We start from the raw sequence: 20354 nt of genomic DNA, 5'->3' as shown, positions 1-20354 counted from the left end.
CTAACCTTTTAACAGACATTGCATTTGGCCCACACACAAAAACTGAACATTATCAAATGGGAATAAAGGGAAGAGATGTTCAGCATCTTAACTGCCTTGTCATTACATTTAAAACTCAAATATTACTTCAGTTTCTTATAGAAGAACAAGTGTCATTAAATTTCATTTAAAAATGCTCTTCACCATTACATTTTGACAGGGTTAAGTGCTAGTGATAGTGGTTCAAATTCATTGAAGATACTGATTTACTGCTATACCGACACTGCCACAGGCAAACATTACCATCACCACACTATCCACAGGCAGTACTGGTAAAGGTTTGGCATCAGATCTTCCTTCACTATTTCCATCAATGCATGGTATAACAACCATTACACAGTCAGGTATGCCTGGAAGACTTTGTTGCCACTAGTGAAATCTAATTGATGTTGGTAGCAAAACCAGCTTCACTGGGTCTTCAGTCAAGATGTTCTTGCCTTGTGCTTCACAAATGCAACAAAAGATGGTTGCTAATTCCCTGGCCTCATGATATTAACAAATATGGTAGAAGATTGAACAAACAAAGGAAAGTGAGCCAACTTTAACCAAGTCTGTCATATCACAACACCTGTAGAAAAATACTACAATATGACATGCACCACTAAAGTGCCATTAAAGAGAAAGTATGATAATAAAAATAAAGGTAACTTTTCATCAGTTCCAACACTATATTCAACTACTGCAATTGCAGTAATCCTTTGATACATTGAACTAATAATTTTAGGAAAGGGTGTTTGATTTACCTGATAGTATGGGCCATCTGAGGGGATATATGCCCACTGCCTAAACCAGATTCTGTTGGCTGGATGTCCATTGCCTAAACCAAACTTTATTTGGTATATTGAGCACTATATTGGGTTCTTTGCTGTATTGCAAATGATGCTGTAAGTTTACCTAATGCAATGTACTGTATTACTGTATATATATATATATATATATATATATATATATATATATATATATATATATATATATATATATATATATATATATATATATATATATATATATATATATATATATATATAATCTGCAGCATAATGTACAATATCTACACACAGTGACAGCCAAACACAAACAAACTGGCAGCATGCAGGCAACCAGCTTTTGTCTTGCACTCATGTGCCTGCCACATCCATTTAATTTATTAAGCAAATGCTGGTATCTGTTTGGTTGCTCCTGCCTTAATCTTTCACCACTGAATGGTTTGTCTTTTAAACTTAACTTTTGTTTGGTCGATCAAAAATTAATTGGATGGTGCCAGGTTTGCTTTATACAAAATTCAGCAGGTCAAGGTTTGAATAATTGAAGGATTACTATAATTAATGCTGCTATATCACTGTAACAGCAGAAAAACCATGATTGCCATAAGATTATTCAAATTTTGTACAGTCACACTTTGCTTTTTAACAATGCTACAATATATGTAATAAATTGTAACAATAAAATTGAAGTATTTAAACAATTATTATAGACATAGCCATTCCATAAGCCAGTAAAAGAATGAGGTACCTTTGTCTCCTCCTGATCATCACATACAAATCAACACAACTGCTTATCAAATAAGTGCCATTGGCTGCAGACATGATATCCTTTGCCCAAATTTTTTGGCTACAAAATTGAATACACCTTCATGACAATTCATGGTCTTATGAGTGCTTGGATGCTTCCCAAAAATTCCATCTTTCTCTGTGGTGTGCTCCTGTTCATACAGCATCTGCCTTCTCAACAGCACCACCTTCATGTCTGTTCTTTTACACCATTTCTACCAGGCAAAATTTATTTTTAATCTGATACTTTTTTTTGACTTGCATTTATTTTCCTTCCATTTTCTTCACAAACACTATAAATTACCTTATCTGCTTTCCTATATCTTGGTTTTCTTAATGAAACACAACTTTTCACAGTAAACAAATGAATAACATAACAAATAAAGGAAGCAATGTAAAATATACTTTTCAAAACAAAGAAAAGGGAAAGAGGAAAACAATACTAAAAATCCCAAATATCTGTAAACATGTACACTATGTATGCATTAGTGATGTATTGGATATTAAATTTTAGAGCTCCATAGATGCAGAGGTGGAGCTGAATATGCATTTCTCATAAAATGCGGTTGTGGATAAGATTGCAGATGCTAAAATATCAATATTTGCAGTAGCAGATGCATATATCTTTTACCTCTGTAACTGCAGTTGTGGATGGCACAGTAATACAATGAGAGTTCTATCTGCAACACAAAGCTCCAGAGAGGAGAAAAGAGAGAAGAAAAGAAAAAGAAAAAAATGTAATAAGTAAAAAATATGATATATTTCAAGAATGCAAAGGTAGATGATGTAACTGGGGATGGGAGTACAAGGAGGCAAAAAGATGGAACATAAGAACATAAGAAAATGAGGGAAGCTGCAAGATGTCAGGCCTACACGTGGCATCCATCATCCCCATCCATAAATTTTTCTAATCTTTTAAAGCTCCCTAATGTTTCAGCACTAACAACCCAATTCCTGAGTCTATTCCACTCTACTTGAGAACCAAATCCTTACTATTTCTTTCTTGAAACTAAATTTTACAAGCTTGAATCTGTTATTTCTTGTTCTGTCCTGATTACTGATCATGAGAACTTTGCTTACATCCCCCTTGTTATATCCTATACCACTTAGACTTCTATCAGGTGCTCCCCTCTCTAAGGAATGTAAATTTAATAGCTTCACTCTTGTTTCATAAGGAATACTCCTCATCCCCTCTATCCTTTTAGTCATTCTCCTTTGTACTGAGGGAGTAGAAGTGAAAAGGGAATAGACAGAGGAAGGACACCAAGAGTAGGGGACAAGAAAAAGAAATATTTATTCCCCACTACTTCCTCTTTCCCTCTAATTCTTCACTCATTCCTCATCCTTCCTGCACATATTAACTCTACTCTCTCCCCATACTCCAATCCTCCTCCTTCACCCTTCCTCGACTTCCTTGCCCCATGTACTCTCTTTCACCAGTTACAAACTGCATTCCTCCCTGTACTTCACAATACAGTAAAATCCCTCTTATCCGGCATCAACGGGACCGCCGACATGCCGGATACTTGAATATTGCCGGATACTTGAATAGAAGTGAAATTATGTCCACAATCACCACCCTACACTCACGCATCTTACCATAACAAAGATCAGCTGATCTTAATCAGCAGCTGATCTGATCAGCTGCTTAAGTGTAAGCACAACACGCTTCCTCTTTTCTACAACTTTAGGCATGATGAAGGTGTCAGGCGATAAACAGTGCACACACGGGACTGAATCACTGAGTAAACACAGTGCAGTGGGCTGCGGATGGCGCGAAGCAGTGCGCTCTGGTGGCGAGAGGACAAAGTATGCCTCGTGCGGGAATTTTAATCGATTTTATGAGTACACATTGATTTTTTATTGATTTTAAGGCTCGGGGAAAAATGTGCTGGATACTTAAAGCTGCCGGATACCCGAATGCCGGATAAGAGGGATTTTACTGTACATTCCTTCCTCCCTGTTCCTTTACTCTCCCTTCCTCTTTCCTCATCTCAAACTCCCCTTCTTTGTCACCTCCCCTACTCTTAACTGTCCAAAATAAGACGACACAAGACAAGAGGACATGAAAATGATAACTTGCTCTCTTCCCCCTCACTCATTCCATAGAGTCACTCTCTCTCACCCTCACAAACAACTGCATTTTTTTTTCAGTCTCATCTATTTATCAATCTTCAGGATTGTTCTTCTCACATTTCATCTTTCGCTAACGTTCACACTCAAACATTCCCTTCCCCACTCTCAGTCTCACTAATGCTCACCCTTAATCCTTCATTTATTTTCATAATCTAATTCATGCTTGTTTTCTCCTTCACACTGATTCTCGCTCATGTTTTATCTCACTCCTTCCAATACACTTGACACTCATTCTATTAATTTCTCAAGTTATGCTTAGTTTCCATTCAACTTGTTCACTACTCTTCTCATTCTCATTCATTCAAACTTAGCCTAATTCAACTCTCACACATCCATGACCCCCACAGACTCTCTCTCTCTCTCTCTCTCTCTCTCTCTCTCTCTCTCTCTCTCTCTCTCTCTCTCTCTCTCTCTCCTTCATACTCTGTCTCCATCACTCGTCTTTCCACAGGCACACACACACACACACACACACACACACACACACACACACACAAACACATCCATGTTTCTTCAATGTGGAGGAGGAGGAGGAAAAGCTTTTGTTATCTGAAAATGTATTTGCAGATATTGATGTGGATAGTATTTTCACTGTGGATGTAGAAGCAGATATCCAATACATCACTACTATATATCTGTTAACCCATTGTGAAGAGAGCACAGGTGAACTTATAAAACTGAGAAATAAAGTTAAAAATACAGAGAATAAAAGAAGACATCTGCACTTTTTTTGAGAATTAGGGATGAGAAAAGAACACAACAGAATGAGGATAAGAAGAGAACATGACAGAAACGGGAAAGGAAAGGAAGAAAACAAGACAGAAAAACATAGGTACTATTACAGAGGGCACACCTGGTCATAATATATAATGCATGCTTAAATGAAACTTAAAAGAAACAAAGTTCTTAATTTTACTGGAAAAATAAGAAAAGAAAAGAAAAAACAGGTTAAAGTTGTTGTCCCTTGACAACAACTTGATTATGGTTGATTCTTGATTATGGGACCATGATATACAAGATTTGATAACCTGGCAAGTAAAATGACAAAATGTAAGATGTGTGCCCTGTAGTGAATAAAGAGGTTGGGAGTTTTAACCAATATCCTTGCTTCCCATAAACACCTTTACCACCACCACCATTGCCAATCACCGCACCCAGATCAGTAGCTAGTCTCAGTAACTCAATCCTCTTATACTGTAACTATTCTTAATCATAAATTTCAACTGAGTCCTAAAAGCTAATAGCATTGATCAGTGCAACTTCATATATTATGATGTATTACTTTTCCTTTGTTAAAAATTATTGGTAGAGGGCAGCAGTGAAACCAATGCCTTACTGTTGCTGCAGCCCACCAAAAGAGACACTCAATTAGACTCCAAACTACATCTTAAATGACCACTAATATATCTAGATTGTATGGTGATTAAGTCAAGTAATAAAGCGCTGGAAATTATATGTTTGTTGCATTTACTATTGTATATTTCATCTTGGAAAAATGACCTTTGAAAGAATCATAAAAACTAGCAATATTTTACAACTGATTGTGTCTCATTGTATATGAATTCATAATGTGACTATGCCACAGAGAACTAAACTGCCTGTATCCTTGGGACTTGTCTATAAGCAAGATTTTATTATTTAGCTGGTGATATTCAATTGCTCTGGTGATTTGAAGATCATGATAAATATGCTTTGATTCTGGCCGATGATTATTGACTGCTATAGTGATTTTAGAACTGCAATAAATATGGTTTCATAATCCATCTGAGAATTTTCAACTACAATAGGGATTTTGGGACTATATTAAATAGTTTTTAAGGTCTCTGCAATGGCAAAACCAACAACAGCAGAGGACTGAGTATTATGTTGTTGAACTATCTTTCCTATTCCACAGCTCAAGTTTATCAACAAACATGTTATGCATTACACAAGCAATAAAATATACCTTAATGAGCTTTTCATAAGAGGTATTCAAGATGGTTTCTGTTGCAAATGAACAATAAGTAATGGTCACAAGGGCACAGCTGGAATGAGTAGTACTCTGTGTGAGTGCATGCTATGCGGCACCTCACTGCTATTAGTAGAACCTGTGTTACACTTATTCTTTGGACTATTATGTTTCCATGTTCATTTGTAATCAATTTGAGAGGAGAAAGAACACCAAATTCTGTGGCAAACCCAGAATAAAAACAATGGAGATTCTTGAAATAATATAGCAAATCTTCAGCAAAGAGACAATAAGTGGAACAACATAGTGTTTTGAATTGTACTTGCACTTCAAGAAGTTCAGAACATCACTGAAGGATAATGAGAGAGAGAGAGAGAGAGAGAGAGAGAGAGAGAGAGAGAGAGAGAGAGAGAGAGAGACTTGTGCATCAACAAAAGAGATGCCAAACCAGTTAATGTATCAACAAGAATATTTCATACAATCATCATGCCTGATATGAAAGTGCACTGCATCCCTGCTTAGTTCATGAAAAGGCAAAAACAGCTATGTGGATGAATTCCCAATGGTATGTCCATAGTAATCCAACCTTCAGTGCAATGACTGTCACCACTGATGAACCAGGTCTGAGCTTATATGCTTATATGTTATACTTCAAAGTGTCTACCTAGAGATACATATTAATTGATGCAGTGATGAATGACTGCCACATGGAACACTGTGAACTTTTTCTGTTTGTTAAAGTACATCCATAATACAATACTTTTAATTTTTCATTAATTTACTTTGTGGTATATGCAATCCAGAACATAAAAACAAAGGTTTACTAGAGTAGAAGATGCAGTTCGTGGAAATGCTTATGGAGGTATCCACCACAGCAAACAATAAATAATTATCTCGGTAATATGTTTTCACACATACAATAACACGAATTATGATAACAGACATCACACTCTTTTGTAGTAAAATTGCACCTAATAATGGAACTGATCATCAACTGTCAAGTGATATACAAGACATAAAATCAGTAACAATAAAGCAAATGTGCCATTCCTGACTACCAGTCAGCTTCAAGGAGAATACTAACATGTGCTTACATGTAGATACTGTGAATGTCTGATCTACATTTTTCAACCGCAAAAGGAAGCAACATAAAAAGTTGAGAAAATTGTGCACAGAGAGAAGAGAGAGGGAAGGAAAATAGCAAGGAGAAAACATCCACATCACTAAGCCACTCAAGTTGTCATATAATATATCCAAAACTTGCATATCATCACTGCCACAAGGATTTAAGTTCACACAAGTCACTTTTTGTCACTAGAAAACAATCCCAAATATGCATAATCAAGAGCAACTTGGCAAAATGCCACCATCTGCACTTTGTTAGATGTATGGCACCTCAACAGAATTCAAAGTTGAACTTTTCATATACTTTTATGTCACCAAATATCAGCTGTAGTTCTCCTTTAAGATACGTTTCTTCAAGGCTAAAACAACAAGCATATACTACAAGGCTTACAACCACTTGGTCAAATATGTGGTTGTCATAATTATTCTAATTACTTTCAACTAATTTCCATAATTATTACACTCTGGATTCCTGTCTACCAACAGAAAACAGTTTTGCTGAAGGTCAACAGGCAGACTACCCAAATGATTATGTTCAAAAGGACTTTTACTGCATCATCAGTACTATGAAATACTTCCATAAGCCATGCCTTACTGTTTAAGTAAGATCTCAATATAATAATTTTTTTTTTTTCCAAGAAAGGGCCTATGTGATGTATGAAGTTTATCTAAAATTTCTTACATTGAAATCAAAGCACACTAATACTTGCAAGTAAGTGTGGTGTCATGTTAAAGGCTTGAATGCTGTGCTGCTGTACAAGAAAAATCTAATAGCATCTTACCAATATTTTCTGCTCCTCTTGGGATGATAACATCTGCAAACTTTTTAGTCTGTGAAAGAAATTAACAAGCTTAGCAAACCATATTTCATGATGTTTACAAAATTTAACAATTTTCATTAATTATGTTGGACATTTATCATATACAACAAATAGTTTTTCTCAACATATTGTCATCACTATCACTGCTCTGATCACCACCAGTTATAGAGTGGGTAAGATGTGTCAATTCTAGAAAAGATAATTACAGTAGAAACACAGAACAATCATAAAAATGGGTCATACAAGCATACAACCATATAATTAAAGACCTCTTTAACAATGCCTCTTCCACCTTCTCTTATTCAAATTTACTTATAAACTTAGGCATAAGCATCATTTGTTCATATGGTCTGATATTTCATTGTCAAATTGACATAATCTTTGAAAGCTAAAATATTGTAAAACATTTGAATACTGAATAATAACTTGATGCTACACTTTTCTTTCTATCAAGCAATATATAGGAGGCTGATGACACCTGATTGTACTATGTAGGTTTCTGGGTTCTAACTACAATGATGCAGAAAACCACATCAAACAATCAGCTGTCACCTGCCCTCGACATATTGCTTGATTTAAAGAAACTACTATAAAAATTGCAGATATGCAAGAAAACCATTCAATGCATTATAAATATCAATATTTCTGGGAATGCATTCTTGAATTGTCTCCTAAGCAGAGCTACAGAATACATGACAAAGGCTGGGAATTGCCTGGGCTACATTTGAGAAGGCAACCCGTAACACCCAGGGTGCTCGGGATGCTGGGAGCCCCAATCAAGTGCTTTTGGGCACCTCTTGGGTAACAAACAAAGGTGTGCCATTGCTATGGTAATGGCACAACTCTACAAAATGACCCATGCTGCTTTTCCTGCAACATTAGCTGTCTTGGTCTATGAGTTCCTTGATGAAGAGAAAGAAATGGAAGCCACATTTGTGGATGCAGCAGGGAGGGCTCAAATGATTCAGGAATAGAAAGGCACCGACAACCAACTAGGGTGGAGGGATACATGGGGCACACCATTCTGCTGTATAGTAACCAAGAGTTCAAAGCACCCTTCAAGATGAAAAAAGCAAGCTTTGATGTAAGCTTTGAGCTTAATTCTTCAAGATGGAAGGCAGCAGAATCTATGGTAAACTTGTGGCTATGTGCATACTTCAGTGTATTGAGCATATATGTGGGTAGGAGATTTTCTCATAGACAAGTTTTGTTAAATGTGATGGCTTACTCAGCATTTATTAACTTCTTTTAAGATATTCTCTTTATATCTTATGATTGTGCTTTTCTCTTTAGTAATTTGGTTTATGATTTCACCAAAGCTAGACATTTTCGCTAGATCGCAATTTCAGGTTTCTTAACCCTTCTTCAGTAGCGTGTTGCAGCTGAGGTGGGAATGGCAGGAGTCACTCTGTGTCCCAGACTTTATTCAGTGGCCTGTGGGATCACCCTGGCTCACAAGCATCACTGATTAGCTGCCTGCATGATGCTGCTGGACTTGTTTTGCAGTGGCTGTGATTGGGTGTTTCTTTTCATGCTTGGCAGGGCCTGAAGGTTATTGGCTTGCATGTTGAGTTCAGGGATGAATTCTTTGATGTACAAGGCTTCTAGTATTGCAAGGCACCTTGTATCTGTACACATGTCCACAATTTTGAAATTCTCTTCAAGGAACTGTGTTGTGATCTTGCAGTATATTTGGAGTTTAATTTTTCTTTCCAGGTCAGTGGGAAAGAAAAATTAACTTCCAAATATACTACAAGAATAAAAGACCAGCCAGCTTCTGCTCAGAAACAGTCCCTGCATGGAAAGAGAGACAACCCAGAAGTCCCATGTCATATACAGATTCACTTGCAACCAAGGAAACTGTGAAGCCCTTCCTTCATCCTACATTGGCATGATGACAATGAAGCTGTCTCAACACCTCATCTGCCACCTAACATCCAGAGCTCCAAAGAAACACTTAGAGCAGCAACACATCATTTAGATCACAAGACAAAGCCTAGAAGAGAATATCAAAATTTTAGGCATGTGTACAGATGCAAGGTGCCTTGCAATACTAGAAGCCTTGTACATCAAAAAATTCAGCCCTGAACTCAATGTACAAGTCAACAACCCTCAGGCCTTGCAAAGCATGGAAAGAAACATCCAATCACAGCTGCTACATAACGAGTCCAGCAGCAGTGAGCAGTCACCCAATCAGTGATGTTAAGGAGCCAGAGTAACCCCACAGGTCATTGAATAAATACTGGGCCACAGAGTGACTCCAGCCATTCCCACCTCAGCTACAACACACTAAAGAAGAGTTAAGAAACCAAAAATCACAATCTAGCAAAAAATAATTAGCTTCGGTGAAGTCATGAGCCAAATTACAAAAGAGAAAAGGACGATCATAAGACATAAACAAAGTATCTTAAAGAAGTTAATAAATGCTGAATTAGCCATCACATTAAGCAAAACTTGTACATATGTGTAGTAGCCATCACATTAAACAAAACTTGTACATATGTGTAGTCCCAGCCACCATGCTGCCCCCTTCCCCTTCCCTTTGGTTTTAGTACCACTCATTCATGTGCTCAGCTAATGAAACCTGGTCTGCATATGGTACAAAACAGCACTGTAGTCTTGGGAATGGAAAGGGCATTTAGAGCATTGGCAGGTTTCTGTTTGGGCAGCCATGTTTGTTGACATGATGTCATTGCAGCACAGGTGGCCCCACCCCTCAGGAGTGGGTGCACCGAGACATTTTAAGTTGGCAACTCAGGCGGCCCAGGCAAGTGTTTGAGATGATGTGTAACACTCCTGGCTCTCAAACACACCCCATGTTGAGCTCTCAGATTTTGATTGGGTATATATAGGCTATTTTTCAGTAAGAATGCCAAGAGGAATATGTATTTTGGTGGCTTTGTATATTTTTGTATATTTTACATTCTCTTACTTGCCAATTTTGGTTGCTCAAGATGGTAGCCAATATTTCAAACACTTGCATTCTGGATTTGTTGAGAGAGAGAGAGAGAGAGAGAGAGAGAGAGAGAGAGAGAGAGAGAGAGAGAGAGAGAGAGAGAGAGAGAGAGAGAGAGAGAGAGAGAGAGAGAGAGAGAGAGAGAGAGAGAGAGAGAGAGAGAGAGAGAGAGAGAGAGAGAGAGAGAGAGAGAGAGAGAGAGAGAACTGACTGTGGAACTGATGTACTGCATTTAATGAGTTGTCAGTAATTTTGATAATGTGGGGAAGCATCTTTGACAAATTTTTTATGCAAGTAGGAACAAGAAACAGGCCCATTAAGGTGCCAGTCCCCGCCCCCCCCCAAAAAAAAACTAGAAGCTTTGAATTTTGAGTGAAGAGTGTGCATGTATCAGGTGGAAGTACCACTGTGTGCAGAAGAATTGTCTTTAAGGGCAGGCTGTGACTGCTCCCTTGTACTGTGAGGTACAAAAGAAAAGTGTATTTGGCTTATGAAGATATATATATCTTTAATATATTCTATTGTCCAGTCTTTCTCTTATTTAAAGTTGATATCCAACATCCAAACTTTCCTTCAGTGCATTCCTTTCTACAAATGTCACCAGAAAATACATCATAATGAATAATATCAAAATGAGTTTGCATTCTTTTCCTTTATGATATATATCTATTTAAACTTATGCCTTGTGGTCTCCATGACCTATTGACCCTCTAAGAGTTATTTTTTCCTTACCCTATAATCCAAGATAAGCACAATATGAACATTTTTAGCTTAACTTTGTTTTTAATAAAGCCACATATGCACAAAAAAACAATCACACAGACAAGTCTTACTCATGCAAAACACCCAAATGAAGCTCATCTCCTCTCAATGAAGTACACAATGTATACTGCAGCAAATGATATCACAGTGAAAGCTATTTCATACAAAATTTAAAAGTGATATCTCAGTTTTATAGTTAACATTAAAGCCTCAACATTTCACAATATTTATATACTGTGATTGACTTACAATTAGCAACCCTTACTTGTTACTCAAATGATACTCACTGGTAGACAGAACTCTTCAAAAGCAGGTTTGACAAGATTGGTGTACTGATGGAGCACCATTTCAAGGGCTCTGCCCCGCTCTCTTGTGTCTCTCATCACTGAAAAATTAATATTTTTTAGGTTTAAAAAAGGAACATACCTATATGTAAGGCCTTTAATTTATAAAACAAGTTTTCAGTGATAAATAGCACATAGCAGTTATATGTGTGTAGGTACATATATATGTGACAGCCAAGTACTAAGTTTACATAACAATCTACCATTATATTGTGTAAGCATATATTGTATGGAGAACCATAAAGCCCCAAAGGTGTCAATGAAAGTTAAGAATGCCATGAAGGGAAAGAAAAAAATTTAGTGTTCCAAAAGTTCTCACTACATTCATACATCTGGCCCTCTAATTGGGATTTAATCAAAGATGGAATTTGCCTTATAATTATCTTCATGCATAACACAAACTACATATAAAGAAGGAGAGAGAGAAAAAAATAATATTACAATTTAGAAGAAAATAAGCACAACCAAGTTCCTTATGACTTTGAACCACTTCTATGTAAAAAAAATAAAAATAAATAAAAATAAATAAAATAAAATAAATAAATATATAAAATAACACTGTGGGGAACAAAGTAAAGTACTGACCTACAAAGACAGTAAATTTTCTACTGAAAGATTCTTAAAAAATATATGAATTACAAAACATTCAACATAAACAATTAAATGCAATCAGTGCCCATAAATTATACATATTCATAGAAGAGGTAACTTCACATAAGATGTAAAACAGTTATATTGCCCTGAACTGCTGAGCTAAGTCTTCCATAAATATATAAGACAAGTCAGGGCTTTCACAGGAAGCCTCAATGTGAAATACAAATGAGAGAGAGAGAGAGAGAGAGAGAGAGAGAGAGAGAGAGAGAGAGAGAGAGAGAGAGAGAGAGAGAGAGAGAGAGAGAGAGAGAGAGAGAGAGAGAGAGAGAGAGAGAGAGAGAGAGAATAGATTGGCACACCTTCTGAATCTGAAGATGACTTTTCTTAATTGGGGAGTTTGCAATGGTCTGGAAAAAAACAATCACATTCACCAGCTCACTTAATTTTACACAAAAAAAAGCAGGTCAGCCGGAAAAGATCTTTATGTTATTTATGTGTTATTAAATCAACTAATAAAATATTAAGAAAATTTTTTGCCATTGCCATCAAGTAAAGAGCAAGATATATGGCAAAACAAGCTAAATACTACACACATTATCTTGAGTTTGAAATGTATCATAATCTTAGGATGAATAATATTTTTCCCTCTCTGCAAAGTTAATTTTATCCATTTAAGTTATACAGTTAACATAAAACTTTATATCTTGGCACATATGAGAGAAACAACCATGTTTTGATGCCAAATCTTAGCAGTACACTGGTGAAGATTATCTGTTGACATTATGTCTCCCAGTGTCTTCTCTGAGTTGCTGCTTGTATAGTTACATCGTATTTTCCAATGTCATCCTTGAGTTACCGCTTTTTTTCTAAGGAAATACAACCCATTCTTTCACATCTTGGTTCTTCTTTCCTGATATGTTTGTGCAAAAGCACATGCATAGACCAGGGTTTGACAACAGCAATGAAAATCATATCTTCAGCCTAGGGTTTTTTTGGTGTTTCGGAGAATTTGGCATGTCTGATATCAGCCAGTCCTTTTGCTCAATTCTTTTTAGGATTTGCAAGATAAAAACATTACTCCCTAAAGAAACCAGTGGAAAATGTTTCAAACTAAATATGCAGCAGGAGACTAGAAATAAATGTGAAAACACTGAGAACCTAGTTGCGAGTCTTTAGCACATAAAAGCTTTTTATGAGCTTTTCTGTAGTGTGCATCACCAAATCCTGTGGATACTGTTAGCATAAACAATTAGGATTAATGTTTTATAGGATGTAGGTACAGTATATCATGTATCACAAGAAGCGATTTTAGAATGTGCATCTCCAAAGAACTGTGGAAGTGTATACTAAGTCCTATATTGAAACAGCTGGTGAACACTGGCAACTCAACCCATTGTGAATGCCCCAGTTAAAGGATTTAATTTAAACAGGAATCAGTGGAAGTGCTAATGTGGTGTTCAGAGTTCACAATGGATGGAGAAATTCCTGTAAACTGATGTCTTTATTGACACTCTGAATTTTAGAACTGAGAAACACCTATATGAGACCTGTGTGAGACATGTAATGCTACACACAAGAGAAACTTGATCAGAGAAAGACAACAATTGGCTGAAGTGAATGAGGGTGATAATGGATGAAAGCATAATGTACCACATGACTTGGGGGAGGGTCACAAATGGTGAATTGAGGATGAAAGTTGAATGTATCAGTCTGGTGGTGAGAAGATAGACAGAGGTAGTTTGGGAACCTTGAGGGCAGAGTGACAGTGAAAGAGTCAGAGACCTGGATATAAGTGGCAGAGTTTCAAGAGGCGTACTCAAAAAAAAAAAAAAAATTGAAAAACAGGGCCTAAGAGATCTAAACCTACACAGGACAGCTACCATGCAACCAGGCAAGCTGCCATTAGGTAAAAAGGCTGACACGAAAATATCAATAGAGAGCCTTTCAAAAGTAGAATGGTTCTGTTATGCATCTCAACATCATTGTCATTCAGTAGTAACACCATCCTTAATGTGCCTCTTCAATGATAACAATATTTTGCAAAAACATTGCAAGAGTTGGGAAGAGTGAGGGAGAAAATCCAATGAAGCATCTACAGGTTCAATATTCAGATCAATAGTAGTATCAGCATCTTAATTAAGCATACATACCTCTTCTGGCCAACCTTGTGTCAGCATCTGAGTCAACAAAGAGTTTCATATGGAAAAGATTTCTTATTTCTGGCTGGTAGAACATGAGGATTCCTTCAAATAGTACAACATCAGCAGGGTATATGGTAGTTGTGCTTTCCAATCTGTAAGGTGCGTGATATGATAAGTGAAGAGGAAAAGGCAAGTCATCTCCACTCACATAACGATCAAATCATAAACTGCAAATTTCCAGCAATAAATACTGAGTACAGCCTCCTCATCTTATAAGCTCAACCAAAATCTTAATGCTATATTATAATTTGGTAAGGTGCGTGATATGATAAGTGAAGAGGAAAAGGCAAGTCATCTCCACCCATATAACAATCAAATCACAAACTGCAAATTTCCAGTAATAAATACTGAGTACAGCCTCCTCATCTTATAAGCTCAACCAAAATCCTAATGCTATATTATAATTTGGGTTGAATAACACTGCCAAATCTGTATTTTCATATATATAAATATATTAATACTGATACCATGGAATCTTGGTTCTTGGTCTTAATTAATTCCTGAATGCCATTTGAAATCCAAAATGTTTTGAAACCTAAGATATTTTCCCCATTGGAATCAATGTAAAATGGATCAATCTGTTCATGGATGTCAGATAATTGTTTTTTAAATTTCTACAATAGTACTTTGCGCATAAAATTATACAGGGAACTCCTCTTATACAAGCATTTGGAAAGTGATGATACAAGATGAGTAAATTAAGGATTAACTATATGAAAGCAAAAATCTGATGATACAAGAATCAGTTTGGGACAAGTAAAGTGATCAAGACCAAGTGGGAGGCTTCTATCTCAAGTCACCCAAACAAATGCAGTTCCCACTGCTTTTTCTCAAGACTCAGGGAGAGTTGGAACTGCTCAGCTGGGGAGTAAGAATAAGAATAAAGGTATAAATAAGAAAGCCAAAAAGAGACAGTATGGAGTAGACATGTACTGAGCATGGGCTGTGACATGACTAATACACACACTGTGATCATGTGTGCTGGCTGCCACATAGCTTGTCTGAGAACTGAATTATGGTACAGCAACTGAAGCAATTATGAGTTAAAAATTTTGTTCATGAACCAATTTCTTTGAAAAGGAAGCTGTTCAGCAATAGAGGTTCTACGGTATTTTACAACTTTTCACATTCACACTCCCCAAGTTTACTTTTTTCATTCTAATTTCAATCCACTAATTCCTACAATGATTTCCTTGGTCTTCTTCATCTCCTAGTACTAACTTCACTCCTGAACATCTCTATGAGTAACTTGTGCAACCTCAAAGCATCTTCAATTTTCTTCCCATATTCAAACATGATTTCTAGCTCCATTTACTTTTCTTGCAATATGCTTACTTTACTACTCTGGAGACTTAATTCATATTCCAATCACCATTCACAAATATTTAAATTTCCTAATCACAGGAGTTCCTTTTCTTGCAATATGCTTACTTTACTACTCTGGAGACTTAATTCATATTCCAATCACCATTCACAAATATTTAAATTTCCTAATCACAGGAGTTCCTATACTGTCAGCATTAACTAATTCTTGAATTTTCACTTTATTTCTGTAATTTATAATTTTTGTGTATAAGGAATTTATAGTAAAACCTCTCTAAACCAAACCCAAATAAGACAAATATCAGATAACCCAAATGCCCTTATCAGCCTCCTCAACCAGTCTGCCCAGCTCCACTCCATCCCCAGTCACACCAGAGCCACCAGCTAACATCTTTGACTCACTCTGAGTGACAAGCAAAGGTACACTAGTAGTACAGTGCATAATGTTATATTAGCTCTTATGTGACCAGTGTTTTGTGTACAGTTAAGTGAACTCTTATGTGAACACTAAGTGTGTAGTTGTGTAATATTAAGTGAACTCTTAAGTGACCAGTTAGTGCATTGTGAACAGTTTATAATAACAAAATATGCTGTAAATATCTATCTTGGGGCTTACAATGTGCTAACAAATATGCTGTAAATAACAATAAATGTACATATTTATGTACATAGAAACTGGCCAAAGATGTGTATTGTTAGATGAACCAAACTTTAGAATAAACTGTCGGCTACCTCGCCGCATATAATTCAGTTTACGGAGGTTTTACTGTATGTACTTTAACTTCAACCAAATTTCTGACATTGAGTTGGCAATCCAAAACTTGTGTAGAGAGAGAGAGAGAGAGAGAGAGAGAGAGAGAGAGAGAGAGAGAGAGAGAGAGAGAGAGAGAGAGAGAGAGAGAGAGAGAGAGAGAGAGAGAGAGAGAGAGAGAGAGAGAGAGAGTACTGTTGTCATCATCAGGATTTTGAGAGGCAGGTTCCATGACAACATCTCTTTTCAGAAGACGGCAAGCCACACTACATGATTATATTGTAACTTGTCAATTTAGGTCGTGTTTAGATGCTTCCATAAAATTTTATCTCATGTCATCCTTTCTCTAGTTACTGATACTCTTCTGTCTCAAAATGTTGGCCTTGTTCTATCCTGGTGCTCTCTCCCTTTCTATGACCAACACAGTCTCCATGTTCTCATAATTTCTTTAGCCGCTGGGACATCTCTCAAAGCAGTAATGTACGGCCACTATGTTCTGCTTTCAATATTTATCAGCTTCATGATATTTTTAATAGTTCAAATAGTTTAATAGTTCACAACCACCATGTATTCACTCCACTCTTTTTTCAGTTATCTTCAGACTCACATTGGTTATTATCAATACACGCATTCATATCCAAGACCAAAAGTTATAATCAAGAGAGCAAATTTCTGGTACATAAACTATATACATTGTTAAATACACATATGAGAGATATATTCAATACTCATCCCCATAACACAATATGGGAGTATGTAATGCAGTACATTCCTCAGATCAATTATGGCTGGCATATCAAATGTTAAAGAAACTTTCCCACTAAAAAACATGTCAAGTGGGGGATTCTATTAGTGTTAACTTTGTCTTACCATCATTCAGACTGATTCATAAAATTCCTAAAGAAATTAAATATCTGCATACTCTGTGGTAAGGCATTGGCAAAAAGTCTCCATCCCTGAATCTGAGTGTGGTGGCAGTAGTGGTGGGGCCCAGTAACCTCAATAACCTCACCTGAATTTTGGATACTTGTGCACATCTATTCGATTACAATGACCACACACACACACACACACACACACACACACACACACAAACTGTGCATTTGTACACTGCATTTCCTTTATGCTAAAAGAATATCTCTATTCAACCTATGATGTCTGTTCAAAAGTATCCATCTGGAATATTTCTAGTGTAACAAAAACAGTTATCCTCTAGTGAAGAGGTGTAGAGTGCAGGATGGATAATTGTTTCAAGACTAGTTCTACAGCACATCAACATATGGCAGTATAGTGATGTGTGAACTGTGGGCCTGAGTAGTTAAAGTCATCAAGCAGTCTGCTGACTGATGTCACTTAGTGAACTTTGGGAACTATTTAATAGGAGTTTTGTAGTACAATTATGATTTCATCATGGACTGCAATGTAGTGCTGAGAACAAACATCAAAATTCTGTGTCAAACTCAGCACATCAGTAAGAAACATCTTTGGCATAGTCCAGCAAATTTGTGGCAAATGAATCAATGAGTTGTATGATGTGTTTTGAATGACACATATCCTAGGTAACTACATCACACACAGAAAATGCTCTCACAACAGTGTACCACCAAATGGAAAAGAGCTCATATGAAACAACATATTGGCACACATTGCAGGCAACTTCACCACATGCTGCAAAGATGTATATGTATATATTCTGAGCATGAAGAAGTTAAGGACATTGCTATCACGGTCACTATGTCATACGCAAACAATCTTCGTGTGTGATTTGAACATGCACTGTGCAGTTGCAAAGTTCCTGCCCAGGTTTCTCACCCCTCAACAAAAGGAGTACTAAGCTGCAGTCAATCAAACGCTCTGTCAATGTGCCCAAGTCGACCAAGCCTTCATGTCAGGTGTCATCAGTGAGAATAAGACTTGGATCTATAGGCCCCTTATGATTTCTTCCTCTTCTTGAAGATAAAGTTACAGCTGAAGGGGTGCCATTTTGACATCATGGAGGAGATTCAGCACAAATTGCAAAAGGTACATGATGCTTTCAAAAACAAGACTCCCAGAATGCATATCAGCAGTGACAATCACATTACGAGTGATACATCAATGCTCTAGGGCATTTGAAAAGCATGGCACACAAACTAGAATAAAGTGAGAAATAATTTTTTGTATATAGGTCTTGGAACTTTTGATACAACCTTAATTGAAATATGTTAATTTTTCCCACCAATAGAGGGCATCAGTCACTGGCAGCCCATTTTTAAAGGAAGAAGTGTTCACAGTGTTAATATTTTAATCTTCCACACAAGGAAGGGGATGACTTGAATAGCAGCACTGCATCAAATTTTGTCAGTAACTTGGTGATTATCAAATGAGAACCATGAGGAAAATTCACTAAGCTTTTGGTGACGATGCCATGACACCACACAGATTAAGGAATGGCACAAACAGTTAAAAGATAGACATATGTTGGTGGAGACAAATTTATGTTTTGGTACATTGTCAACAAACTGAAATGAGGTCACTGACCACGTACAGATTTTGGTTGTGCCGGGCTATCGCGTTACCATCCAAGAACTTGCAAACAAGCATTGGTACCATACATTCTGTTTTGTGAGACAAACTGAATTTGCAGTGTCTGAAATTTACACATAAGTTGTTAACAACAGAGCAAATGCAATTCTATTTATAAGTGTTTCAGGGCACACTTTACTTTGTAAATCTCCTGAACATGGTTACTGCTGATGATGAGTTTTAGGCTTACAGGTATGGCTCAGAAACCAAAGTATAGTCAGTCTTTACAGAGGAGACATTCAACATCCTCAATGCCAAAAAATACATCAATTTTCATAGTAGTGAAATAAGATAAAATTATGAAAGCCTTCATTCCACCACCTCTTACCTGATTTCCTACCCCTTCCCATCTTTCATTTCCTTATCCTTCTTCTGGCCATCTCATCTATTACATACCATATCCTGTCATTAAGTTTATCCACTCTCCTGTCCATCCCATTCCATTCTACAGATTCTACATACATTCTAAAGTTCTCCCAGTCTCCTCTTCATTGTTTCAATAGAAATTATTGTTTCTGCTTCACTCCCTCCTTTCCCTGGTTAATGGCAGATACAATTTAGTACTAACATATCTATGACACCTTCCTCATCTATCCACATATCCCTAACTGTTCTCCTAGCCCTCTCATTTACCAATATATATGTAACCTATTGCTAACTTCCTTCCTCCCTCTGCTCAGGTCACCCTACCAATATTCACCATTACATTCAATATTTCTAGTTATTTTTGTAAAGCAAAGTCTAACAGTAAGGTACCATTTCTATTTACTTGTTCACTTATATGACTATTAATATCTCCCATGATAATCACCCATTCCTGCCTATTTTCTGCTATTGTTCTCTCTATCAAGAATCATGACTCAGATGTAAAATTGGTTGTGTAAGCCTTACTTAAAAAAAAAAAGACTTAATGGGCTAATACACACACACACACACACACACACACACACGTCAGCACAGTAGCCTACTACCCACACAACAAGCTCATTTTGATGAGATGTATGTCTATTTATCACTCACAAACCTATATTCTTGTCATAGTATTAAGAGCATAATTATATTTTCTCTTGTCCTAAACATACACAAAATCCCATGTAATCAGGTCCAGTACCCACACACATGCACTGGATCAACTCTTCATTATAGCCATGATGCTACATTAGGAACTTCTAACTTATTGAGTAATATTATAACCATTATACTAAAAAATACCATATATTGATATAAGAACTACAGTAT

The 20354-nt window shown here is 36.7% G+C and overlaps 1 protein-coding gene across 7 annotated transcripts in view; it reads right to left on the bottom strand.

The window, feature by feature from the left end:
* LOC135106761 (uridine-cytidine kinase 2-like) overlaps positions 1-20354 on the bottom strand; it is a 190082-nt gene that overhangs the window by 31089 nt on the left and 138639 nt on the right. For 5 of the 7 annotated variants that reach the window (XM_064016038.1, XM_064016035.1, XM_064016034.1 and 2 more), the window contains 3 exons: positions 14426-14568; positions 11625-11722; positions 7581-7629 (listed from right to left, as the gene is read on the bottom strand). In XM_064016038.1, the coding sequence (XP_063872108.1) occupies positions 7581-7629; positions 11625-11722; positions 14426-14568 (290 nt within the window). The remainder of the gene's footprint in view (positions 1-7580; positions 7630-11624; positions 11723-14425; positions 14569-20354) is intronic. The other 2 variants (XM_064016037.1, XM_064016036.1) reach the window with 1 other exon arrangement.

Source organism: Scylla paramamosain, chromosome 14 (assembly GCF_035594125.1).
Source record: "Scylla paramamosain isolate STU-SP2022 chromosome 14, ASM3559412v1, whole genome shotgun sequence".
NCBI lineage: Eukaryota > Metazoa > Arthropoda > Malacostraca > Decapoda > Portunidae > Scylla > Scylla paramamosain.
This window is presented reverse-complemented; position numbering and strand designations above follow the sequence as displayed.